General features: G+C 51.1%; 1 protein-coding gene across 1 annotated transcript in view; it reads right to left on the reverse strand.

Annotated features, from left to right (window-relative positions):
* Positions 1–4,957: 4,957 nt before the first annotated feature.
* The window catches only part of LOC139275551 (NXPE family member 3-like), a 43,345-nt gene continuing 21,118 nt past the window's right edge, over positions 4,958–27,184 (reverse strand). The window contains exons 3-4 of the mRNA XM_070892719.1: positions 20,867–21,076; positions 4,958–5,511 (exon numbers count right to left, since the gene is read on the reverse strand). Of these exons, the coding sequence (XP_070748820.1) occupies positions 4,958–5,511; positions 20,867–21,076 (764 nt within the window). The remainder of the gene's footprint in view (positions 5,512–20,866; positions 21,077–27,184) is intronic.

Raw genomic sequence — 27,184 nt, forward strand, 5'->3', positions numbered from 1 at the left:
CCCCTCTCCTCAAAAAACTAACCCTCGACCTCTCTGTCCTTGCAAACTATCGCCCCATATCCAACCTCCCTTTCCTCTCCAAAGTTCTTGAATGTGTTGTCACTTCCCAGATCCATGCCCAACTTTCCCAAACTTCTTGCTTGAATTCCTCCAATCAGGCTTCTGCCACAGTACTGAAACTGCTCTTCCCAAGCTCACAAATGATATCCTAATTGACTGAAACTCTATCCCTTCTTGTCCTTCGGGACCAAGCTACGGCTTTTGACATGGTTGACCACAAAATTCTGCTCCAACACCTCTCCGCCGTCATCCACCTGGATGGGACTGCACTCGCCTGGTTTCATTTCTATCTTTCCAGCCATAACCATAGAATCACCTGAAATGGCTTCTTTTCCCAATCCCGCATTGTCACCTCTGGTGTCCCCTAAGGATCAATCCTTGCCCCCTCCTATTTCTCATTTACATGCTCTCCCTCTGTGACATCATCCAGCACCACAATGTGAGTTTTCACATGTACCCTGATGATACCCAGCTCTACCTCTCCTCCACCATTCTCGACCCTTCACATCTCTATACTATCAGACTGCTTGTTCGACATTTGATGACCGGGGGGCAGTGCTGTGTGGCGGGGTCAGGTTGGTGGAGGACCTTTGCCTTACGGATGTTTAGCATAAGGCCCATGCTTTCATACGCCTCGGTGAAGGCGCACAGCACTGCCCCCCGGTCATCAAAATCCACGGCTCGGCCTTGGATAACATGGACCATTTTCCATACCTCCGGAGACTACTATCAGCAAGGGCAGACATCAGTGTCGAGGTCCAACACTGCCTCCAGTGTGCCAGCGCAGCCTTTGGTCACCTGAGGAAGAGAGTATTTGAAGACCAGGACCTCAAATCTGGCACCAAGCTGAAGGTCTACAGGGCAGTAATGATACCTGCCCTCCTATATGGCTCAGAGATGTGGACTATATACAGCAGACATCTCAAAGCGCAGGAGAAGTATCACCAGTGCTGCCTCCACAAGATCCTGCAAATCTACTGGGAGGATAGATGCACCAATGTCAGTGTTCTCGCTCAGGCCAACAACCCCAGCATTGAAGCAATGACCACATGCGACCAGCTCCATTGGGCGGGCCACATCGTCCGCATGCCCGACACAAGATTCCCTAAACAAGTGTTCTACTCAGAACTCCTACACAGCAAGCGAGCCCCAGGTGGGCAGAGCAAACGTTTCAAGGACACCCTCAAAGCCTCCTTGATGAAGTGTAACATCCCCACCAGCACCTGGGAAGATTGCCCAAAGTGGAGGAAGAGCATCCGGGAGGGCGCTGAGCACCTCGAGTCTTGTCGCCGAGAGCATGCCGAAACCAAGCACAGACAGCAGAAGGAGCATGCGGCAAACCAGACTCCCCACCCACCCTTTCCTTCAACCACTGTCTGTCCCACCTGTGACAGAGACTGTAATTCCCGCATTGAACTGTACAGTCACCTGAGAACTCACTTTTAGAGAGGAAGCAAGTCTTCCTCAATTTTGAGGGACTGCCTATGAAGATGATGATGTTCGACATCCATTGCTGGATGAGTAGAAATTTCCTCCAATTACATATCGGGATGACCGAAGCCATTGTCTTCGGTTCACACCACAAACTCCATTCCCCTTCCACTGAATCGATCTCTCTCCCCGGCAAAGATACAAGGCTGATCAAGTCTGTTCATGACCTTGGTGTCAGATTGGATCACCATTGAGCTTCCTACCTCAGATCCGTTTTATCACAATGACAGCACATTTCCACCTTCGTAACACTCCCACCTCTGCTGTTACCTCAACTTATCTGCTGCTGAAACCCTCATCCATGCCTTTATCACATCGACACTTGACTTTTCCAATACACTCCTGGCCAGCCTCTCTAGTTCTACCCTCCATAAACTTGAGGTCATCCAAAACTCTGCTGCTCGTGTGCTAAATCACACCAAGTACCACTCACCCATCTCCCCTGTGCTTGCTGATCTACGTTGGCTCCCAGTTAAGCAACACCTCGATTTTAAAATACCCATCCTTGTTTTCAAAACTCTCCATGGCCTTACCCCACCTTATCTCTGTAATCTCCTCCAGCCCTATAATGCCCTAAGATCCCTGTGCCCTGCCTATTCTGGCCTTTTGAATGTCCCCGATTTCAAATGCTCCACCATTTGCAGTCATGCCTTCAGCTGTGTAAGTCCTAAGCTCTGGAATTCCCTCTCTAAATCTTTCTGCATCCCCACTTTTCTTTCCCCCTTTAGGATGCCATTAAAGTCTACCTCTTCGACCAAGCTTTTGATTATCTGCCCCAACATCTCCTTATATGGTTTAGTGTCAAAATTTATTTTGTTAACACTCATGTGAAATGCTTTGGGACATTTTATTATGTTAAAGGCACTATATAAATAGAAGTTATTGTTGTTGTTTCCCACACCCTGCCCAGTAACCTCCAGCATTTATCAAATATGACAGAGCTTCGGTGTCTAATCCCACCCCAAAATCCACTGTCACCCACATTAATTGTGTGCCCAATCCTCTTAAAACATTATTTTTTTTCAAGGTTCACACACGTCTAAATGTCACTTGGCTGAGGTACGGGCTGGCATGGTACCCATGGAAACATGAATCAGGAATTGTGTCAATCCTTCATTAGAGGAATGGTGTTAAGGTAAAGAAACAATAATACCTAACCACATAACACCCTTCCTGCAGGCATCTTGGCCCGTAGAGGGATCGGGACATTGGCAGTCTTTATTACAACTGGACTGCTATCCAGCAATCGTAGAATTGACCTCCGGATGTTCTGAACTTGAAAAAACAACCCAACTCGAGATCAAGAAAGCAGCTCTACAGACAGATGATGGCCAAGGTCCAACAAAAAACCCATGACCTAAAGAACAAATGGTGGGTGGAGAAAGTGCAGGAAAGCCAGCAGTTAGCCGACAACCATGACGTGCGAGGATTCTTCGGCACAGTCAAGACCACCTACGGCCCAAACACCCAATGCCCTACCTCACTGCTGGCCAAGAAGAGTGAAGTATTCATCAAGAACAGAGAGGCAGTCAGTGCCCGTTGGAAGGAGCATTTCGAAGATCTCCTTAACTGAGACTCTGTCTTCAACGCGAGTGTCCTCGACTCCATCCCGCAGCATGCTACCCGCCACCACCTCAGCACAGCCCCAGCCTAGCACAAGGTAGAAAAGGCCATCTGACAGCTGAAGAACAGCAAGGCATCAGGAACAGATGGAATCCTCGCCGAGAAATGCAGGGAACAGCACCAACCCTTGTACATGGCATTCTTTGACCTCACAAAGGCCTTTGCCACTGTCAACCATGAGGGATTATGGAGTGTCCTCCTCCGTTTCGGCTGCCCTCAAAAGGTTGTCACCATCCTCTATCTGTTCCACGATGTCATGCAAGCCATGATCCTGACCAACGGATCCACCACAGACCCAATCCATATCCGGAGCGGGGTCCAGCAAGGCTGCATCATCGCACCAACGCTCTTCTCGATCTTCCTTGCTGCAATGCTCCAGCTCACCCTCAGCAAGCTCCCTGCTGGAGTGGAGCTAAATTATAGAACAAAGGGAATCTGTTCAACCACCTCTGCCTCCAGGCCACATCCAAGGTGGTCTCATTTTCTGTCATTGAACTACAGTAAGCAGACGATGCTTGCGTCTGCGCACACTCGGAGGCCGAACTCCAAGCCATCGTTAACACCTTCACCGAGACATATAAGAGCATGGGCCTACACTAAATATCCGTAAGACAAAGGTCCTCTACCAACCTGACCCCACCAGACAGCACTGCCCCGGGTTATCAAAATCCATGACGAGGCATTGGACAACGTGGACCATTTTCCATAACTCAGGAGCCTACTGTTAGCAAGGGCAGACATCGGCAAAAAGGTCCAACACTGGCTTCAGTGTGTCAGTGCAGCCTTCGGTCGCCTGAGGAAGAGAGTGTTTGAAGACCAAGACCTCAAACCCGGCACAAAACTTATGGTCTACAGGGCAGTAGTGACACCCGCCCTCCTATATGGCTCAGAAATGTGGACTATATACAGCAGACATCTCAAAATGTTGGCGAAGTATCACCAGCATACCTCCACAAGATCATGCAAATCCATTGGCAGAATAGACGCACCAACATCAGTGTTCTCACTCAGGCCAACATCCCCAGTATCAAAGCATTGACCACGCTCGATCAGCTCTGTTGGGTAGGCCACATCATCCGCATGCCTGACACGAGACTGCCAAAGCAAGCGCTCTACTCGGAGTTTCGACATGGCAAGCAAGCGCCAGATGGGCAGAGGAAACATTTCAAGGACATCCTCAAAGCCTCCTTGATAAAGTGCAACATCCCCACTGGCACCTGGAATTCCCTGGCTCAAGAGCAGCCAAATTGGAAGAAGAGCATCCAGGAAGATGCTGAGCAACTCGAGTCTCTTCACCAAGAGCAAACTGAAGCCAAGCATTGTCAGCGGAAGGAGCTTGCGGCAACTCAACCTCGCGTTCCTCCAACCACCATCTGCCCCATCTGTGACAGAGACTGTAGGTCCTGCATTGGACTTTTCAGTCACCTGAGAACTGATTTTTAGTGTGGAAGCAAGTCATCCTCGACTTCGAGGGACTGCCGATAAAGAAAAGTTTCTACTGGAACAGTATTGAAATGGCACCGAATGGTGAAGGCTGTAACTGTGCATTTCTCCTTTAATGTCATCTAGTTTACAACAAGGATAACTATGCACCAATGCATACTCCACAACTTGGCGTATGACTAATTTTTAAAACAGTACAGTTTGTAGATTGTCAACATTTTGTTTTAAAACAGTACATTCATTTAAAAAGCTTGGAATTTCGATTGCTAATCTTTTTATTCTGTCATATTATGAATCTCATGATTGCCAAAAGCTGGTTGGCACCGATCTAAATCAGCCTTTAATCCTTTTTCAAAGGACACACATATGAAAGAAACACATCTACTTCATTCTTTATAATGACTCGCTTGGGATGTAAGTTATGTGGCAGGTAATGTGCTATCGTCATCTCCCAAGCATCTACAAATGCCACCTTGATGCCTTCAAACATCTTTCTGAGCAGTAAATCAAGCTGATAGGAGTACCAGTCACTGTTGTAGAGACTGGCCTGCCGTGGAAGGGCCTGGACGTTGGCAGTCTTTATTACAATCAGTGTATCTGGACTCCTATCCAGCAATCGCAAAATTGATCTCCGGATGTTCTGCAGCCTTCGGATGTATGTTTCTACTGGAAAAGTGTTGAAATGGCACCAAATGGTGAAGGCTATAACTGTGCTCTTTCCTCCTTTAATGTCATCCAGTTTATTTGCCATGAATGGCAGGTCCTGAAGTGAAATGGGTGCAATTCGAATTGGTTTGCCATGAGCATAATATTCCACCTTGATCTTTTTGTTGATATCCAAAGCGAGATGAGGGCCGGTCTTTCGAGAATTGCCAAGATCAAACTTCCTGAGATCTAAAACAAAAGATGTCAGATGATGCTGTCATAATTCTGCAGATAATTATTATTAGCCATGAAATGACCGATCATTGAGAATGTCAGTGCATCAAAACTAAAGTCACATCTGTAAGAACCATTCAGGCTCAAGGGCCGTGTCAGCTATCAGATTCGGAGGCACCCAGAGCAGAACAATGCACTGGAGGTGGGCAAGCAAGTGGATACATGATATAGGAGGCCTTGTAGTTGGATGGGGCAGTTTCTGCAGGGCATTCTTTAGGATGGGGCCTCCACCCTCCCCAAACAAGAGATAATACACATCAGAGGGAGCATGGCCAGAGGAAGGGACTTTTTCAGATAGGTGAAAACAACCCACAGTCATATAGTGACTTTAACAGACAAAAAACCTCCTAAGCCAATACTTGTAGTCAGGCAAAAATTACTGAGACAAAGGAGATATTAGGGTGGTGACCAAATGTTTGGTGAAAGAGGTGGGGTTTAAAGAGTTTTACAAAGGATGAGAGGGAAGTGGAGTGGCAGAGAGGTTTAGGGAGGAAATGGCTGAATTTGGGCCTTGATTCTGAAGGCAATGCTGCCAATGGTGGGGTGAAGAGAGTGGGAGATGCACAAGAAGCCAGAGGAGTACAGATTTCTAAGAGAGTTTAGGGATGGAGAAGGTTACAGAGATAAGATTAGAGGAGGCCATGAAGGGATTTGAACACAGTGATTAGAATTTCAAATTCGAGGTAATTGTTGGATCGGAAGCCAAGAAATGTCAATGAGCACAGGGGTAATGATTGAGTGGAACTTAGTGTGAGTTAGGACAGGGCAGCACATTTCTGGAGGAGCTGAAAGTGGATGGGAACCAGCAGTTACGCAGGAAGCACTCTCACAAATAGGTAAACAGAAGGGCTAAGAACCACTCGGCCGAGTGGGTGTGTGCATTGCCAAGAGGGCATTGGTAGAGTAGAATTTGGAGGTGACAAAGGAATGGATGAGTGTTTTGGCAGCAGATGGGTTAAAGCAGGGGAGATGTTGCTGAGGTAGAAATAGGCAGTCTTTGTGATGGGGGGGATGTGTGGTTGGACTTTCAGTTTTGGGTCATACAGAGTGCCAACAGTCTGCTTCAACCTGAGACAGTGGTCGGGCAGGGAGATGAGATAGATGGCAACAATATGGAGTTTTGTGGAAGTAGCCGAAGGAAATGGCTTCAGACTTCCCAATGTTTAAGTGGAACAAAATGCAATTCATTCAGGACTGATGCCAGATAAGCAGAGGCAGCAGAGAAGTTGCAAGAGCTGTTACAGAGGTCGGGATGGCTGTCATCAACATACACGTGGAAGCTGGCCCCATGTCTTCATGCGGCATCATGTAGATGAGGAAGTGGAGATGGTCAAGGATAAGGCGTTGGGAGACTCCGGAGTTAAATATGAAGGCTGGGTAGAGTAGACATTGCTGGAAATGCACTGGCTATAATTAGATAGGTAAGAGTGGAACCAAGTAAGGGTGGTCTCACAGAGCAGATGTTCTCAAGGGGGTTGGGAGATGGGTTGGACATCAGTATGAAAGGGTGTAGAGAGGGTGAGAAGAATAAGGAAGGATAATTTACCATAGTCTCATTCAAAGAGGATGTCATTTGTGAATGTGATTAGAGCAGCTGGAACCAACTTCAAAATTATTTTAACAATTTGATTTTTCACATCCTGCTAGTTTCAGCCAACATCCCAGAATCTTCCATCACCATCCCTGGGTATGGCCTGTCCCACCAGAAGGACAGATCCAGCAGAGATGACGGGACAGTGGTATAAAGTCAGGAGGGAGTGGCCCTGGGAGTCCTTAGCATTGACTCTGGGCCACATTAAATCTCATCGGTTCAAGTCAAACATGGCAAGGAAACTCCCTGCTGATTACCACATACCGCCCTCCCTCAGCTGATGAATTAGTATTCTTCCATGTTGAACATTATTTGGAAGGAACACTGAGGGTAGCAAGGGCACAGAATGTATTCTGGATGGGGGACTTCAATGTCTATCAGCAAGAGTGACTCGGTACCACCACTGCTGACCAAGCTGGCCGAGTCCTGAAGGACATAGAAGAATGAGAGGTGATCTTATCAAAATGTATAAGATTATGAGGGGGCTTGACAAGGTGGATGCAGAGAGGATGTTTCCACTGATGGGGGAGACTAGAACTAGAAGGCATGATCTTAGAATAAGGGGCCGCCCATTCAAAAGAGATGAGGAGAAATTTCTTCTCTCAGAGGGTTGTAAATCTGTGGAATTTGCTGCCTCAGAGAGCTGTGGAAGCTGGGACATTAATAGATTTAAGACAGAAATGGACAGTTTCTTAAATGATACGCGGATAAGGGGTTATGGGGAGCGGGCAGAGAAGGGGAGCTGAATCCATGATCAGATCAGCCATGATCTTATTGAATGGCGGAGCAGGCTCAAGGGGCCGTATGACCTACTTCTGCTCCTACTTCTTATGTTCTTATAGCTGCCAGACTGGGCCTGCAGCAGGTGGTGAGAGAACCAACGCAAAGGAAAAACCTACTTGACCTCGTCCTCACCAATCTATCTGTTGCAGATGCATCTGTCCATGACAGTATTGGTTGCAGTGATCACCGCACAGTCATTGTGGAGACGAAATCCAATCTTCACACCGAGCACACCCTCCGTCACTAAGGTCAAAAGGTGGCACTAACACCATGCTAAATTGAATAGATTCAGAACAGATCTAGCAGCTCAAAACTGGGCATAAGAAGCTGTGGGCCATCAACAGCAGCAGAATTGTATTCCACCATATTCTGTAAACTCATGGCCCGGTATTTCCCTCACTCTACCATTACCATCAAGCCATGTGACCAAAACTGGTCCAATGAGGAGTGCAGCAGAGCAAGCCAGAGGCAGCACCAGATGTACCTAAAAATGAGGTGCCAACCTGGGGAAGCTGCAACACAGGACTACATGCATGCTAAACAACGGAAGCAGCATGCTATAGATAGAGCTTAGCGATCCCTCAACCAATGAATCAGATCAAAACTCTGCAGTCCTACCACATCCAGTCATGAATGGCGGTTGACCATTAAACAACTAACGGGAGGTGGCGGCTCCATGAACTCAGGCTCCAGGTTCAATAATGGCAGAGTCCAACACTGGAGTGTAAATGACAAGGCTGACATGTTTGCAACCATCTTCAGCCAGAAGTTCCAGTGGATGATCCATCTCAGCCTCCTCCTGAGGTTCCTACCATCATAGAAACCAATCTTCAGCCAATTCGATTCACTCCACATGATACCAAGAAATGGCTGAGCGCACTGGGATACAGCAAAGGCTATGGACCCCGAAAACATTCCGACTCTCGTGCTGAAGACTTGTGCTCCAGAACTAGCTGCATCTCTTGCCAAGCTGTTCCAAACATCATCATCATTGGCAGTCCCTCGAAATCGAGCAAGACTTGCTTCCACCCTAAAAGTGAGTTTTCAGGTGGCTGTACAGTCCAATATAGGAATTACAGTCTCTGTCACAGGTGGGGCAGACAGTCGTTAAAGAAAAGGGTGGGTGGGGAGACCAGTTTGCCGTACACTCCTTCCGCTGTCTGCGCTTGATTTCTGCATGCTCTTGGCGACGAGACTCGAGGTGCTCAGCGCCCTCCCGGATGCTCTTCCTCCATTTTGGACAGTCTTGGGCCAGGGATTCCCAGGTGCCAATACAACTACAACACTGGTATCTACCCTACGTTGTGGAAAACAGCCCAGGTATGTCCTTTCCATAAAATGCAGGACAAATCCAATCCGGTCAATTAACTCTGCATCAATCTACTCTCAATCATCAGCAAAGTGATGAAAGCTGTCGTCAACATTGCTATCAAGCGGCACTTACTCACCAATAACCTGCTCAGTTTGGGTTCCGGCAGGACCACTCGGCTCCAGATTTCATTACATGAACTAAAGAGCTGAATTCCAGAAGTGAGGTGACGTCAAAGCAGCATTTGATGGAGTGTGGCACCAAGGAGCCCTATTAAGATTAGGAATTCGGGGAAAGACACTCCACTGTCTGGAGTCCTACCTAGCACAAAGGAAGATGGTTGTGCTTGTTGGAGGTCAATCATCACAGCCCCAGCACATCACAGCAGGAGTTCCTCAGGGCAGTGTCCAAGGCCCAACCATCTTCAGCTGCTTTCGCAATGACCTCCCTTCCATAATAGGGTCAGAAGTGGGGATGTTCGCTGATGATTGCACAGTGTTGAGTTCCATTTGCAACTCCTCTGATATTGAAGCAATCCATGCCCACATGCAGAAAGTCCTGGACAACATTCAGGTTTGGACTGATAAGTGGCAAGTAACATTAGCGCCACACAAGTGCCAGGCAATGACTAGCTCCAAAAAGAGGGAGTGCCTAACCACCGCTCCTTGACATTCAACGGCATTACCACTGCCGAATCCCCCAACATCAACATTCTGGGCGGTCACCATTGGCCAGAAAGTAAACTGTGGTTTCAACAGTAGGTCAAAGGCTGAAGAAATATCACCAACTCTGCCTCCGCAAGATCCTGCAAATCCCCTGGGAGGATAGACGCACCAATGTCAGTGTTCTCAATCAGGCCAACATCCCCAGCATTAATGCACTGACCATACTCAACCAACTCTGTTGGGCGGGCCACATCGTCCGCATGACCAACACGAGACTCCCAAAGCAATTGCTCTATTCGCAACTCCTACATGGTAAACGAGCCCCAGGTGGGCAGAGGAAATGTTTCAAGGACACCCTCGGAGCCTCTTGATAAAGTGCAACATCCCCACTGACATCTGGGAGTCACTGGCCCAAGACCACCCAAAGTAGAGGAAGAGCATCCGGGAGGGCGCTGAGCACCTCGAGTCTTGTTGCCGAGAGCATGCAGTATACAAGCGCAGACAGCGGAAGAAGCATGCGGCAAAGCAGACTCCCTACCCACCCTTTCCTTCAACCACTGTCTGTCCCACCTGTGACAGAGCCTGTAATTCCCGTATTGGACTGTTCAGTCACCTGAGAACTCACTTTTAGAGTGGAAGCAAGTCTTCCTCGATTTCGATGGACTGCCTATGATGATGATGATTCTGCGGCAATTGTTTCACCTCCTGACTCCCCAAAGCTTTTCCACCATTTATAAGGCACAAGTCAGGAGTGTGATGGAATATGCTCCACCTACCTGGATGAGTGCAGCTTCAAAAACACTCAAGAAGCTCGACACCATCCAGGATAATGCAGCCCACTTGACTGGCATCCCTTCCACCACTGGCGCAGCAAGCCTGCAGTGCGCACCATCGACAAGATGTACTGTAGAAACTCGCCAAGGTTTCTTCGACAGCACCTCCTAAACCCGCGACCCCTATCACCTTAAAGGACAAGGCCAACAGTTGTATAGGAACACCATAAGAACATAAGAACATAAGAACATAAGAATTAGGAACAGGTGTAGGCCATCTCGCCCCTCGAGCCTGCTCCGCCATTCAACAAGATCATGGCTGATCTGGCCGTGGACTCAGCTCCACTTACCCGCCCGCTCCCCGTAACCCTTAATTCCCTTATTGGTTAAAAATCTATCTATCTGTGACTTGAATACATTCAATGAGCTAGCCTCAACTGCTTCCTTGGGCAGAGAATTCCACAGATTCACAATCCTCTGGGAGAAGAAATTCTTTCTCAACTCGGTTTTAAATTGGCTCCCCCGTATTTTGAGGCTGTGCCCCCTAGTTCTAGTCTCCCCGACCAGTGGAAACAAACTCTCTGCCTCTATCTTGTCTATCCCTTTCATTATTTTAAATGTTTCTATAAGATCACCCCTCATCCTTCTGAACTCCAACGAGTAAAGACCCAGTCTACTCAATCTATCATCATAAGATAACCCCCTCATCTCCGGAATCAACCTCGTGAATCGTCTCTGTACCCCCTCCAAATCCAGTATATCCTTCCTTAAGTAAGGTGAGCAAAACTGCACGCAGTACTCCAGGTGTGGCCTCACCAATACCCTATACAGTTACAGCAGGACCTCCCTGCTTTTGTACTCCATCCCTCTCGCAATGAAGGCCAACATTCCATTCGCCTTCCTGATTACCTGCTGCACCTGCATTCTAACTTTTTGGGATTCATGCACCAATGGTGGAGCAGTGGAGGCGTGTCCTGCTCAGTTGGCTGAGTGAGCAGTGAGGAGAGGAGCTCCTGCTTTTGCTCCTGGCTGGGCCTGTGAATTAGCCCAGGAAGAGAAGGAAGGAAGGAAGGGGCTTCACCACCAACTTTCACCCGGAGGGAGAGGAGGAAAGCAGAAAACTTTTTTTTTTACCATTTCTACAAAGAGTTGGAGAGAGGGGGAAAGACCAACAACAACATCCAGTGTGGAAGGAGGGAGACTCTACTATTCTACAGGTGGGTGTATTGGTGCAGTCCCCAATAGACTTTGTTGTATCGGTGGGGGGGAGGAAAGAAGACCACTGAGGGCCGGAACATCGCGGGGGGTGTGTGTGTGTGGATAGTGTGTGTGGGGGCCTTGCTTATAACTAGGCCCCACACACAATTGAACCCCCCCCCCCCATTGCCTAGCCTGGGGTAGCTGGAGCTACCAGGCTGAAGATTTCTTCAATCACCCGTTAAACATCGTTGGGAGTGTGTGCCTGGGTGGCTCTAGCTGCCCCAGGTGAAGACATCTTCTCCCCTCACCCGAAGACCACCCCAAAGACTATTTGTGTTTTGCCATCTGGGGATTGAACCCACCCACAGCTGCGAGGGGAGACCTGCCCTCGCAGGTCCCCCCCCGTTCCCACCCCCCTCTCTCTTTCTCTGTTACTCTCTGTTTCTCCCCTCTCTCTCTGAGAGCCCTTCCTCCCAAATTGGAAAAAAAACAAAACAATTGAGACAACTGAGCAGAGGGAGCAAGGCCCCTCCCCAATTGCCAACTAGGGGAGAGGTGTGCCTCGTTAAGTGCTCCTCTGCTCAGTCATATTAAACGAGGCCAACCAAGACCATTAAGGCATGTGACTTTGGGGTGGGTGTAGCCCTTAAAGGGACCCCGTGATGGCGACCCCATCCACGCCGGTGGCGGGGCCAGCAAGGACATATGCGCAGGCGGTGTCCACATCCATGGCACCTCCTGCGCCACCCGCTGCCCTGCCACCTTTTACACTAATAACGAAGAAACACGGGGTCAAGAGCGACACTCACCCCACAATGAGCATCGAGGAGTGCGTGCGGGCGATGGTTGGGGTAGTCGGCCCCTCGGCCATTGTCGCAGCCTCCAAGATGTCTGGGAAGGCCGTGTTCTTCCTGGGGCCGGAGCGGGGGTGTCCCTGGCCCTCGAAAAGGGGCTCACGGTGGGCGGGACGTTCCTGCCGGTGGACCCTCTCGAGGCCACCGCGCAGAGGGTTATCGTGTCAAACGTCCCGCCCTTTGTTCCTGCTGAGCTCCTCCTCCCTCACCTACACCAACTGGGGGAGGTAAGGTCGGGGATCAACCCCATACCGCTCGGCCTCAGGGAGAACAGCCTGCGCCACGTGTTCTCCTTCCGCCGCCAGCTCTTTGTCTGGTTGGCGCGGGAGGACACGACGGAAGGGCATTTTAATGTGGTGCACGAGGGGACTGCCTACCGCGTCTTCTGGACGTCGGACGGCGTGCGATGCCATGCCTGTAGGGAGGTGGGGCATGTTCGTAAGAACTGGCCCGCCTCCAAGGCCGCCAAACCACCGAAGGCGGCCAAGGCTGGCGCCGCCGCCACCCTTCCCCCTAGTTGCGTCCGCGTGCCGGGAGCCGTAGGTGCGCGGGCATCTTCGGAGGCCTTTGTTTTCAGGGCCTCCGGCGGGGGGGGAGGGAGAGCGTCTGACCGGAAAGAAGGCGCGGAACAAGGCGAAACATCTAGAGGCGGGTCCCCCTCAGTGCGTCAGAAAGTTTGACCACCGCGCTCGGCCCAACCCAGTCACCGGCGAGCGCGGGGTGCCCTGAGCCCGTGCCTGAGCCCTTGAACAACACCACAGAGGGGCCCAGGCGCGGGCAAGAAAAGGAAAAGGGGGGGGCGGAGCGGGAGGCCTCGGCAGACATGGAGGTCTCCCTGCCTCAGTGCACCCCCAGCAACAAAAGGAGGCGCCGCTCCGTTGAGGCGGAGAGGGAACAACATCCCTCCGCGGAGGAGTCGGTGCCCGCCGCGTGTCCCGCGTCCCCCACCAGCGCCCCTCAAGCAGCGCCGTAGGCGGGAGGAGTCTGTCCGCGGGGAGGGTGAGACAGTCGAGGCTGCCCAGCCTCTGCCTCCCGGGGATGGCATGGAAGATCTGCCTGTCGTGGGGGGCGTGGGGATCACGGAGGAATGCATTGCCGCCGGGCCGGGCGTCCCGGGGACTGAGGCGGGCGGGGCCGAAAAGGCCGAACCTGAGCCCGCCCAGCCAATATCCAACTTCCCCCGGGATTTGCTCGACCCGGAAGAAACACAAATTCTTAATAATTTTAATGACACTGTAAATGCTGGGCCGAGGGGTGGCAGCGGGGAGGGGGAGGAACACCCACCCTCGCCCCCTGCTTTGGAGCTGGAGCACTTGGAGGGCCTGGGGATTACCTATGGCCGGGTCTCTCCTTGTTCCCCGGTTCCTGGGGCGGAGGGGGAACCCCTTCCGCTGTCGTTTCCCGACCCAGCACCATTTTTAAAAGAGCCTAGTGGGGACTCCTCTGCCGACGATCCTGGGGGTGGGATCGAGGCAGAACCAGGGCCGGTTGGAGCGGCCGGGTCATTTGCCGTACCTTGTGCGGTCGATGGGCCGGCTGCTGGCGGCCACCTCCCGGAGGAGGACGGGGACTCGGTGGGGGACGCGGGAGAAAATCTAGAGACCACCGCCAGCGAGGCGGTGGATCTGCTCGCGGCCGCCGCTGAGACCATCCTCATTCCTGCAAAGGAACTCCGGGACTTTTTGGCCCAGAGCCGGGGTCGCTGCAACCAAGCCCGACTGGCCCTGGAAAAATGGTCCGAGCCAGAGCTGATCAAGGGGTCTGTCCGCGCCGCCGCTAAAACCTTGGCCGCGGGCGGGCCCTTGACAAAGGCGCAACACCTTGAGCAGCGCGAGCTCGAGGGACTCCTCGCTGGGCTGCGGAGGGAGTGGAGTTCAACAAAAGACTCCGCTCCTCCCCCCACAATAGGTTAAGGTAGAGGTTGCACTATGCTTTTGCCATGAAGATAACCATAGCCAGCCTCAACATCAACGGCGGCAGAGGGGCACGCCGTAGATTTGACAATTTATCGCTCCTGCGGGAGGGGAAATATGCGGTGTGCTTCCTGCAAGAAACCCACACCGTTCCGGGAGATGAAGCCACGTGGCTCCTGGAATGGCAAGGAGAGGTCCGCATGAGCTACCTCACCGCCATTTCTAGTGAGGTGGCCATCTTGTTGGCCCCGCATTTTCAGCCGGAGATCTTGGGGGTCGAGGAGCCCGTGCCAGGCCGCTTGCTGCACGTAACGGTTCGCCTGGGGGACGTGCCGCTCCATCTCGTGAACGTGTACGCCCCTCAGCCTGGCCCGCAGCAAACGCGCTTCTTTGAAGAGGTGTCCGCTCTCCTTGGCTCCGTCGACATCGGCGACTGCATTGTCCTCGGGGTGGATTTTAACTGCACCCTCGAGGCGAGGGACCGCTCCGGTGCCCCGCAGTGCATGACGGCGATGGAGAAGTTGAGGGACCTGGTCGGGTCCTTCGACTTGGTGGACGTCTGGCGAAATCTCCACCCCGACTCCAGCGCCTTTACTTGGGTGAGGCCTGGAGTAGGATGGTCTAGAGTCGACCGCCTTTACGTGTCTCAGGCGTACGTTTCCTGCGTCCCGGCGGCCTCCATGCGGCCGGTGCCGTGTTCGGACCACCACCTGGTGTGGGCGGAGCTCATTTCGCTCCGCGCGAGGACGGGGTCCGCGTACTGGCACTTTAACAACCGGCTGCTGGAGGACGTGCGGTTCCAGGACTCGTTCCGTCGATTCTGGTCCGACTGGAGAAGGAAGCAGGGGGGCTTCCCCTCCTTGAGGCTATGGTGGGACGTGGGCAAGGCTCACGTCCGCGTCTTCTGTCAAGAGTACGCGAGGGGGTCGACCAAGAGGCGGGCAGCCAGAGTCGGGCGCCTAGAAAAAGAGGTGCTCGACCTGGAATCCCGTCTCAGTCAAGTCGTCCAGGACCCGGCCCTGCGGACGGTGTACGAAGCGAAGAAGGCCGCGCTGAAGGACCTGCAGTTCGTCGGGTCCCGAGGCGCGTTCGTGAGGTCGCGGATCCGGTTCCTGCGGGATCTGGACCGCGGCTCCCCCTTCTTCTACTCTCTGGAAAAAAGGCAGAGTGTCCGTAAGCAGCTCTTGACGCTGCTGGCCGACGACGGCTCTCTCGTCTCGGATCCGGAGGGCGTCAACAACAGGGCCCGTGAATATTACGGGGCTCTGTTCCCTCCGGATCCGTCCAGCGAGGAAGCGCGTAGAGTTTTGTGGGAGGACCTGCCGAAGGTCAGCCCAGAGGGCGGCGAAAATCTGGAAGCTCCGCTAAGCCTGGCGGAGCTGACCGGTGCCCTCGACCGGCTCTCGAGGGGAAAATCCCCGGGGCTGGACGGGCTGACCGTGGAGTTCCACAGGGCGTTCTGGGACGTCCTGGGGGGTGACTACGCGCGGGTCCTGGGGGAAAGTCTGGCGACCGGGGAGATGCCCCTCTCTTGGCGCAGGGCAGTCATTGTCCTGCTGCCTAAGAAGGGCAATCTCCGCCTCCTTAAGAACTGGCGCCCGGTCTCCCTCCTCAGCACGGACTACAAAATCTTCGCCAGGGCGATGTCTGCTCGCCTTGGTGCCGTGCTGGACCACATGATCCACCCCGACCAGTCCTACACGGTCCCGGGCCGGACAATCCACGACAACATCCATCTGGTCCGGGACCTCATCCATCATTCCCAGGAGGCTGGTCTGTCGGTCGCCTTCTTATCTCTCGACCAAGAGAAGGCGTTCGACAGGGTGGATCACGACTATCTGCTCGGAACTCTGCGCGCTTTCGGGTTCGGGACGCATTTCGTCGCCCGGATCCGACTTTTGTACGCCGCCGCGGAGTGTCTGATTAAGGTTAACGGGTCCTTGACGGCGCCCCTTCGCTTTAGGAGAGGGGTGCGCCAGGGATGCCCCATGTCCGGCCAGTTATATGCCATCTGCGTGGAGCCTTTCCTGCGCCTCTTGCGGACGAGGTTGACGGGACTGGCTCTGCACGGGCCGGGCGTGGAGGTCGTCCTCTCGGCTTACGCCGATGACGTGCTCCTCGCGGTAGAGGATCCCGCTGACCTGCGGAGGATGCGTGAGTGCCAAGAGATTTACTCGGCCGCATCCTCCGCCAGAATCAACTGGGAGAAATGTTCCGGACTCCTGGTGGGTCAGTGGCGGGTGGACTCCCTGCCGGAGGAGCTCAGGCCTTTTGCCTGGAGCACGACCCATCTCCTCTATCTGGGAGTCTACCTTAGCCCCGACGAGGGAGCCTGGCCGGCGAACTGGCAGGAGCTGGAGGCCAAGGTCGCCGCTCGCCTGGGGCGCTGGACAGGACTGCTCCGAGTGCTGTCCTACAGGGGTCGAGCGCTAGTCATAAACCAGCTGGTGGCCGCAATGTTGTGGTACCGGCTGGTCACTTTGACCCCTACCCCTGCGTTTGTCGCCAAGATACAGAAGAAGCTGGTGGACTTCTTCTGGAACAACAGGAAGCACTGGGTCTCTGCTGCGGTCTTGAGTCTCCCGCTTGAGGAGGGCGGTCAGACGTTGGTGTGCTTCAGCGCCCAGCTCGCGACTTTCCGTCTTCAGACCCTGCAGAGATACCTTTACGTCGAGCCCCCTCCTAGGTGGTGTGCTCTGGCGACGTATTTCTTCCGCCAGCAGCGCGACCTCAACTACGACACGCAGCTCCTGTTTGTGAACTTGGGGGTGTCAGGACCGCCCTCCGGTAGCTGCCTGTCTTTTACAGGGACCTCATCAGGGTCTGGAACAAAGTCTCCACCAAGCGCAGCTCTCCGCCGGCTGGAGTGGCGGCTGTCCTGCAGGAGCTGCTGCTCGGGAATCCGTACCTCCACGACCGAGGTTTTATGTGGCGGTCGGAAGAGAGGGCTGTGGCTGGTGAGGTGACCAGGGTCAGGGACATGCTCGATGGCGGAGGAGCGGGCTGGATGGCGCCAGGCACGCTGGCGCGGCGCCTAAATTCAGCCGACGTCCGCCATGCGGCCGAAGCCATCGAGTCGCTAAAAACAGGTTTGGGCCCTGACTCCGTTAGGTGCATCGAGAAGGCTAAAGCATGTGGGGAGATCCCGTCCGAACTGACCCCCGTCCGGACGGAATTCCTCATTGGCGCCAAATCCCGGAACCTCCCTCGGGGGCCGGCGCCTCACAACTTGAGCCGCCTCGGGGAAATCCCCTCCGTGCCTTTCAGTTCCGCGCGGAGGGGTTTCATGTAGGGGCTGCTCCTGCACACTCTCAACTTTGCCATCCTCGTCGGCCGTCCGGACACGCCATGGCGTACCATCTTGCCGTCCGGAGGAGGCGGGGGTCCCCGATGGAGGGCACTCTATGCGGGAGTCCTCCCACTATTCATCGGGGACTTGGCCTGGAGGGTGGTGCACGGAGCAGTGCCGTGCAACAAATTTTTAAGCCGGTTCACGGACTCCTAGGCCGCCTGCAATTTCTGCGGTCTGGAAGAGTCCGTGTTCCATGTTTTTATGGAATGCACAAGGTTGCAGCCCCTGTTTTATTATTTGAAGGGGCTGCTCCTGAAATTCTGGCTGCACTTCAGTCCCACTCTCCTGATCTTTGGGCACCCTGTGCGGAGGGGAGCAGGTAGGTCCGAAGTCCTCCTCGTAGGACTGCTCCTGGGCACGGCCAAGGGTGCCATCAGCCGGTCCAGGCAGCGGGCGGTCGAGGGGGTCGTTCAACCTGACTGCCTGCCTCTCTTCCGCTCTTACATCCGGTCCAGGGTGTCCTTGGAGATGGAACACGCGGTGTCCACCGGTACGCTCGCGGCCTTCCGCGAGAGGTGGGCACCGGAGGGACTGGAGTGCATCATCACGCCCGGCAACCAAATTTTAATTTGATTTTACGTTTTAAAGTTTAATTTGTTTTAATTGCCGGTGCTTTTAGTGTCCCCCCCCCTCCCTTTTATAGGGGGCACTGGAAAAAGGAAAAAATTAGATTTTAGTGCCCAAAAAAAAGGGCCTTGTAAATGTCTGGTGTGTCATCCAGGTCGGGTGGCACGGATAAATGTTTTATGTTTTGCAGGTAGACTCTAAAAGAGTTTCATGCACAAGGACCCCCAGGTCCCTCTGCACCGCAGCATGTTGTAATTTCTCCCCATTCAAATAATATTCCCTTTTACTGTTTTTTTTCCCAAGGTGGATGACCTCACACTTTCCGACATTGTATTCCATCTGCCAAACCTTAGCCCATTCACTTAACCTATCCAAAGCTCTTTGCAGCCTCTCTGTGTCCTCTGTACAACCTGCTTTCCCACTAATCTTTGTGACATCTGCAAATTTTGTTACACTGCACTCTGTCCCCTCTTCCAGGTCATCTATGTATATTGTAAACAGTTGTGGTCCCAGCACTGATCCTTGTGGTACACCACTAACCACCGATTTCCAACCCAAAAAGGACTCATTTATCCTGACTCTCTGCTTTCTGTTCGCCAGCCAATTCTCTATCCATGCTAATACATTTCCTCTGACTCCGCGTACCTCTCTCTTCTGCAGTAACCTTTTGTGTGGTACCTTATCGAATGCCTTTTGGAAATCTAAATACACCACATCCATCGGTACACCTCTATCCACCATGCTTGTTATAGAAACATAGAAACATAGAAAATAGGTGCAGGAGTAGGCCATTCGGCCCTTCTAGCCTGCACCGCCATTCAATGAGTTCATGGCTGAACATTCAACTTCAGTACCCCATTCCTGCTTTCTCGCCATACCCCTTGATCCCCCTAGTAGCAAGGACCTCATCTAACTCCTTTTTGAATATATTTAGTGAATTGGCCTCAACAACTTTCTGTGGTAGAGAATTCCACAGGTTCACCACTCTCTGGGTGAAGAAGTTCCTCCGCATCTCGGTCCTAAATGGCTTACCCCTTATCCTTAGACTGTGACCTCTGGTTCTGGACTTCCCCAACATTGGGAACATTCTTCCTGCATCTAACCTGTCTAACCCCGTCAGAATTTTAAATGTTTCTATGAGGTCCCCTCTCATTCTTCTGAACTCCAGTGAATACAAGCCCAGTTGATCCAGTCTTTCTTGATAGGTCAGTCCCGCCATCCTCAAAGAATACCAGTAAATTAGTTAAACATGATTTCCCCTTCATGAATCCATGCTGTGTCTGCTTGATTGCACTATTCCTATCTAGATGTCCCGCTATTTCTTCCTTAATGATAGCTTCAAGCATTTTCCCCACTACAGATGTTAAACTAACCGGCCTATAGTTACCTGCCTTTTGTCTGCCCCCTTTTTTAAACAGAGGCGTTACATTAACTGCTTTCCAATCCGATGATAACTCCCCAGAGTCCAGAGAATTTTGTTAGATTCTAACGAATGCATCTGCTATAACTTCCGCCATCTCTTTTAATATCCTGGGATGCATTTCATCAGGACCAGGGGACTTGTCTACCTTGAGTCCCATTAGCCTGTCCAGCACTACCCCCCAAGTGATAGTGATTGTCTCAAGGTCCTCCCTTCCCACATTCCTGTGACCAGCAATTTTTGGCATGGTTTTTGTGTCTTCCACTGTGAAGACCGAAGAAAAATAATTGTTTAAGGTCTCAGCCATTTCCACATTTCCCATTATTAAATCCCCCTTCTCATCTTCTAAGGGACCGATATTTACTTTAGTCACTCTTTTCCTTTTTATATATCTGTAAAAGCTTTTACAATCTGTTTTTATGTTTTGCGCAAGTTTACCTTCGTAATCTATCTTTCCTTTCTTTATTGCTTTTTTAGTCATTCTTTGCTGTTGTTTAAAATTTTCCCAATCTTCTCGTTTCCCCAAGTTCCCAATCTTTCTGTTTGACTAGTTTTAATCTGCCTATTTTTATTTTAATAGTTATCACATTTGCTGGTTTGTGATGAAAATAAGATCCATGTGAATGTTTTATTGGTAATAATCTTCTCAGAGTGCACTGGCATGAATATCAAGAATGGGCTCCCTCCAGCAAGACGTTCACCCTGTGGAAATTTCCATTTTCCAGTTGCTTCAGTTGTGTTGTGTAGAAATGGCGACCTATATATTCATGTTCAAGGAAGAAAAAATCGCTTGCTAAGTATACAAAACTGCATCTGGACTGGAGTATACGTAATATAAAGCAGATCACACGAAAATAGATAATGAGAAATAATTAAACTTAACCTGGCACAAATCCTATCAAATATTCAAACCACTGGCGTATAGTGGAATCTCCAAAAATGAAAACTTTTTTTCCTCGAAGGCAGTCTGTAATACTTGCAGGTGTGTCGAAGCGCTGAATGTTACAGGTTTTTGCCATCCACTGGTCCTGATAATAAAATCCAGATGGTGAAAGCAGAGGCTTGCCAGGGAAACATTTTCCAAGATCCGTGCCTGAAAATAAAGAGAAAGGAATTGAGATACACAAATACCAATGCACTGCACCATACACATATGTTATCCAAGGATTTTTCATTTCGGTAATCATGGTTTCTGGGACAATGACCAATCCCAAAGGGCCTTCTGTAGTTATGAAAGTTAAGCAGAAAAATTAAAGAGAAATAGGTAGGGAACAGTGAGGTGGGAAGAATTGAAAAACAGAATATTTTTTAACTTATGAGAAACTATTAAATCTTGGTGTTCATTGAGATTTAGGCATGCTAGTACGGGAAACACAGAGGAGGAAACACTTGTGTTCGCCAAAGTTGCCAGTGTCACCAGCAACTGTAGTTCACGGCCACTGGATATGGCCACAAAGTTAAGCGAGTGAAATTGGTCTGGGGGCATGGAGATAGGTGGTGCAGCACTCACCTTCCATACATCGTCATCATAGGCAGTCCCTCAGAATCGAGGAAGACTTGCTTCCACTGTTAAAATGAGTCCTTAGGTGGCTGAACAGTCCAATACGAGAACCAAACTCCCTGTCACAGTTGGGACAGATAGCCTTTGAGGGAAAGGGTGGGTGGGACAGGTTTGTCGCTCACTCTTTCCTTTTCTTGCGCTTGATTTCTGCATGCCCTCGGCGATGAGAGTCGAGGTGCTCAACGCCCTCCCGGATGCACTTCCTCCACTTAAGACGGTCTTTGGTCGGAGACTCCCAGGTGTCAGTGGGGATGTTGCACTTTATCAGGGAGGCTTTGATGGTGTCCTTTTAACGTTTGCTCTGCCCACCTTTGGCTCCTATGCTGTGAAAGAGTTCCAAGTATAGCGGTTGCTTTGGGAGTCTCGTGTCTGGCATGCGGACAATGAGGCAATGAGGCCTGCCCAGCGGAGCTGATCAAGTGTGGTCAGTGCTTCAATGCTGGGGATGTTGGCGTGGTCGAGGACGCTAATATTGGTGCGTCTGTCCTCTCAGGGGATTTGTAGGATCTTGCGTAGACATCGTTGGTGGTATTTCTCCAGCGACTGGAGGTGTCTACTGTACATGGCCCATGTCTCTGAGCCATAGAGAAGGGTGGGTATTACGACAGCCCTGTAGACCATGAGCTTGGTGACAGTTTTGAGGAGCTGGTCTTCAAACACTCTTTTCCTCAGGCGGCCGAAGGCTGCACTGGCGCACAGGAGGCGATGTTGGATCTCGTCATCAATGACTGCTCTTGCTGATAAGAGGCTCCCGAGGTATGGGAAATGGTCCACATTGTCGAGGGCCGCACCATTGATCTTGATGACTGGGGGGCTGTGCTGTGCGGCGAGGACAGGCTGGTGGAGGACCTTTGTCTTACGGATGTTTAGCATAAGGCCCATGCTTTCGTACACTTCAGTAAATACGTCAACTATGTCCTGGAGTTCAGCCTCTGTATGTGCGCAGACACATACGTCTTTCGCATACTGTAGCTCGACGACAGAAATTGGGGTGGTCTTTGACCTGGCCTGGAGATAGCGAAGGTGAAACAGGTTCCCACTGGTTCTGTAGTTTAGTTCCATTCCAGCGGGGTGCATGTTGACTGTGAGGTGGAGCATGGCAGTGAGGAAGATTGAGAAGAGGGTTGGGGCAATGATGCAATCCTGTTGGACCCCAGTCCGGACGTGGATTTGGTCTGTAATGGATCCGTTGGTAAGGATCACGGCCTGCATGTCGGCATGGAGCAGGCGGAGGATAGTGACGAACTTTTGGGGGCATCCGAAATGCAGGAGGACGCTCCATAGACCCTCGCAGTTGACAGTGTCAAAGTCCTTTGTAAGGTCAAAGAAGGACATGTATAAGGGCTGCACTGTTCCCTGCATTTTTCCTGCAACTGTTGCGCTGCAAAAATCATGTCTGTTGTGCTCCATAGGGGACGAAATCGCACTGTAACTCTGGGAGGAGCTCCTCAGCCACAGGGAGAAGACGGTTGAGGAGGACTCTAGCGACGACTTTCCCAGTGGCTGATAGCAGGGAGATTCCTCTGTAGTTGTTGCAGTCGAACTTGTCCCCTTTTTTAAAGATGGTCATGATCACAGCATCACTGAGATCTCCCAGCATGCTCTTCTCCCTCCAGATAGCCCCAAAGCGGAGGGGGCAGCAGAAGCAGTGCTGCAAAAAAGTCAATGGCGGGCACTTAAAGACCCATCTAAGAGAGCCCGATTCAGTCATCGCCTCATAGCTAACCTGCTGTGCCTTGATGACCCAGAAACGCAGAATGCCCACAGTGCTTGGTCTGCCCTCCAGGTCTCCATAACCAGTACCTGCAAAGAGACGCTCGGTCACTCAACCAGGAAACATCAGGACTGGTTTGATGAGAATGATCACAAGGGCATGGCATTTCTGAGCCTTAAACAACAACATAACTCGGGAGCAGCAAATCAGCATTACAGACGGCTCAAGGCTGAGGTCCAACAAAAAACCCAGGACCTAAAGAACAGGTGGTAGATGGAGAAAGCATAGGAGATACAGCAGCTGGCTGGCAACCATGATGTGCGAGGATTCTTCATCGCACTCAAGGCCACCTACGGTCCAAACACCCAAGGCCCCACCCCACTGCTGGCCAAGAACGAGAAAACACTCATCAAGGACACCGAGGCAGTCAGGGCCCACTGGAAGGAGCACTTCGAAGATCTCCTCAATCGAGACTCTGCCTTTGAATCGAGTGTTCTCGAGTTCATCCCACAGTATGCTACCCGCCACCACCTCAGTAAAACCCCAACACTACACGAGGTAGAAAAAGCCATTAGACAGCTCAAGAGCAACAAGGCTACGGGAGCGGATGGAATCCCAGCTGAGGCACTGAAATATGGTGGAGAGACACTACCGGCGTGAATACATGACCTTCCATGCAATGCCATCCTGGTATCGTTGCTGGAGGGATCCGGGATGAAGTTTCTGTGCGCGAAGCTCGCAAGGAATTGTGGGCAGTGAAGAGGTCTGAATTTTAAAGGGGCCATGCACACCGAAGCAATACAAGATAAACTGCAGTGAATCAATACATTTTTCAGCCCTTTTTGCCTTTTAAGAAATATTCAATATTTAAAAGAAATTCCAAATGTGAATAACTCGCTGGTAATGCTGAATTACCTTCCTATCCTCAACAAATGGGAAAACGGCCTCAGCACTAACACAAATGGCTCAGCAAGCTAGGGAAGTGGAACCAAGGGTCTCACACTCAGTACTCCAGCTTTGTGCATGGGGTCAACACTGCAAGCCCAGCCCTCTACCCACAGAGGTCAGAAGGCCCTCCAGAAAGGATGATGTGAAAGTACATCACTAAGGCCATCACTGCTAGCAGTGTCAACACACCAGCTGGCTCCAGTGCCCAAAGAATCTTCATGATGCCACACTACTAGTCCAGGTCAATGAATGTTTCTCCTACCAATGACACCATTAGAATCACACACTGCTCAATGAACAACCCCCAGTCACTCACCTACCAACAATCTGCACCAATGATGTTGCACATCTCCCATTCCTAGCCTCACCTCACCCCCTTGGAGGAGACAATGCAGGATATTGTTGGCAGTGGCATGGTTGCACCCTTGGCCAGTGACGGCACTGAAAGTATATGATGCGGGTATCCTCTTACGTTATCCTCCTTCTGGCATTCACCGCTTGCTTTCCCGCCCTCCCATCAGCACAACTCCACCCTTGTGTCTTCAACATTTCACACACCCAAGAAATGCAGCCTGCCCAGCCAGTGGTTCAAAGGAGGCATCCTGTCCAGCCAATGGGTTAACAGGAAGAAGCAGTTTTCCCAGCCAATGGGACATCAGGCAGATGATTCCATCCCAGTTATCCCGGCTACAAAGGGGCTATCTGGGATGCATCCTTCGGTCTGATTCCTCCTATTCGGCTTAGTCCTCTTCTGCGTCTTCCTCTTGGCTCTGCAACTCGATGCTGTCAATGTGAAATGATAGCATAAAATGCTGAAAATACTCAATGGGTCAGGCAGCATGTTAACCTGAGACGTGAATTCTGTGTTACTCTCCACGGATATTGTGTGAAATCCTGAGTATTTGCAGCATTTTCTGTCTTCTCAAGGCCTTCCTTTACCATGCGAGCCCTTGCAAGTGTCCAGCAGCACTGTCTACACATTTAAAAAACTTTTCACATCTATTGCAGCAAGCCAGCAGTTCAATAAAATTGAAAAAACAGTCAACACTTTTAAATTCAAACTTATCTGAATGAAGTACGTATCTCTTTTAAGAGCTTCAGCCATCGCCACTGTCAGCCTGCTTACACACGAGGTTAACCTGATGTGCCTAGGACCCAGGGCTGAATTCAGTGTTGTGGTCAAAGTTCACGTTGGTGACGTTAAGTCAGCATTGCATCGATTGACGTCACTACGCCGCCATTTAAAAGAACATTTTTACACAGAGTGCTGACAGTTACTGGCAGTGCAAAGGGGGAGTGGAATACAGCGGCTGCTGCGGGACCCACCACCAGCGAGTGAAAAAGTAGCGGCTGCCATTTTATCGCCATTTCATGGCATTATGGAGTGACGATATGTACATGAATTTTTAATCCTCAAGTGAGCAAGCAATTAAGATGGCAAATTAATTTTGGCTTTTATTGCAAGGTGGTTGGAGTACAAGAGTACGGAAGTCTTGCCACAGAATCCGGAAGTGTCAGCTATGGCTCAGTGGGCAGCACACTCGCCTCTAAGTCAGAAGCTTGTGTGTTTAAGTCCCTCTCCAGAAACTTGAGCACATAAATCTAGGCTGACACTCCAGTGCTGGACTGAGGGAGTGCTGCACTATTGGAGGTACCGTCTTTTGAATGACACATTAAACTGAGGCCCTGTCTGCTCTTTCATGTGGACGTAAAAGATCCCATGGTACTATTTCGAAGAAGAACAGGGGAGTTATCTCTCGTTTCCTGGCCAATATTTATCCCTCAATCAACATAACAAAAACTGATTATCTGGTCATTATCATATTGCTGTTTGTGGGAGCTTGCTGTGCTTGCCACATTACAACAGTGATTACACTCCAAAAGTACTTCATTGCTGTATAGTGCTTTGAGACGTCCGGCGGTCGTGAAAGGCGCTGTATAAATGCAAGTCTTTCTTTCTTTTACAATTGCAGCAGCAAAGAGTGGCATTCGTGAGTTTGGTAAATGGGTGAGTTCGGGCAAGTGGGGGTGGCAGGTGCTGTTTTGTCTTGTTTTTCCTACCAGTGTTGACACTAGAGCAGCTGATAAGGAGTGCAAGAGTAGGAGATGGAGGCCCAGAGACCAGTCCAACCAGCTGCAGACAAAGATAGAGGGGTGCGAAATCAAGAGGTGATGTCACAGCCAAACTGGTAAGTGGTTGGCTCTTCGACTGGTAAGTATAACTCTCTTTTAGACTGACTTTTAGATTGGTTTAATTGGCAGTGAACTACTAAGTAGCTGTTTGGTGTTTAAGTAAATTTTAGTAAGTAAATTAATTTAAGGGTTAAGTCATGGCAAGAGAGCTCGGACCCGTGTCATGCTCCTCCTGTGCTATGTAGGAAGTCAGGCACACTTCCAGTGTCCCTGAATACGATGTGTGCGGGAAGTGTGTCCAGCTGCAGCTCCTGACAGACCGCATGACGGCACTGGAGCTGCGGATGGACTCACTCTGGAGCATGCGTGATGCTGAGATTGTGTGGATAGCACATTTAGTGAGTTGGTCACACCGCAGGTAAGGGTTAGGACAGATAGTGAATGGGTGACCAAGAGACAAGGCAAGAGCAGGAAGGTAGTGCAGGAGTCCCCTGCGATCATCGCCCTCCAAAACAGATATACCATTTTGGATACTGTTGGGGGAGATGACTTACCAGGGGAAGGTACCAGCAGCCAGGTTCATGGCACCATGGGTGGCTCTGCTGCACAGAAGGGCGGGAAAAAGAGTGGGAGAGCTATAATGAAAGGGGACTCTATTGTAAGGGGAATAGATAGGAGTTTCTGCGGCTGCAACCGAGACTCCAGGATGGTATGTTGCCTCCCTGGTGCAAGGATCAAGGATGTCTCGGAGTGGCTGTAGAGCATTATGGAGAGCGAGGGTGAACAGCCAGTTGTCGTGGTACATGTAGGTACCAACGATGTAGGTAAGAAGCGTGAAGAGGTCC

Source organism: Pristiophorus japonicus, chromosome 11 (genome assembly GCF_044704955.1).
Source record: "Pristiophorus japonicus isolate sPriJap1 chromosome 11, sPriJap1.hap1, whole genome shotgun sequence".
Lineage (NCBI taxonomy): Eukaryota > Metazoa > Chordata > Chondrichthyes > Pristiophoridae > Pristiophorus > Pristiophorus japonicus.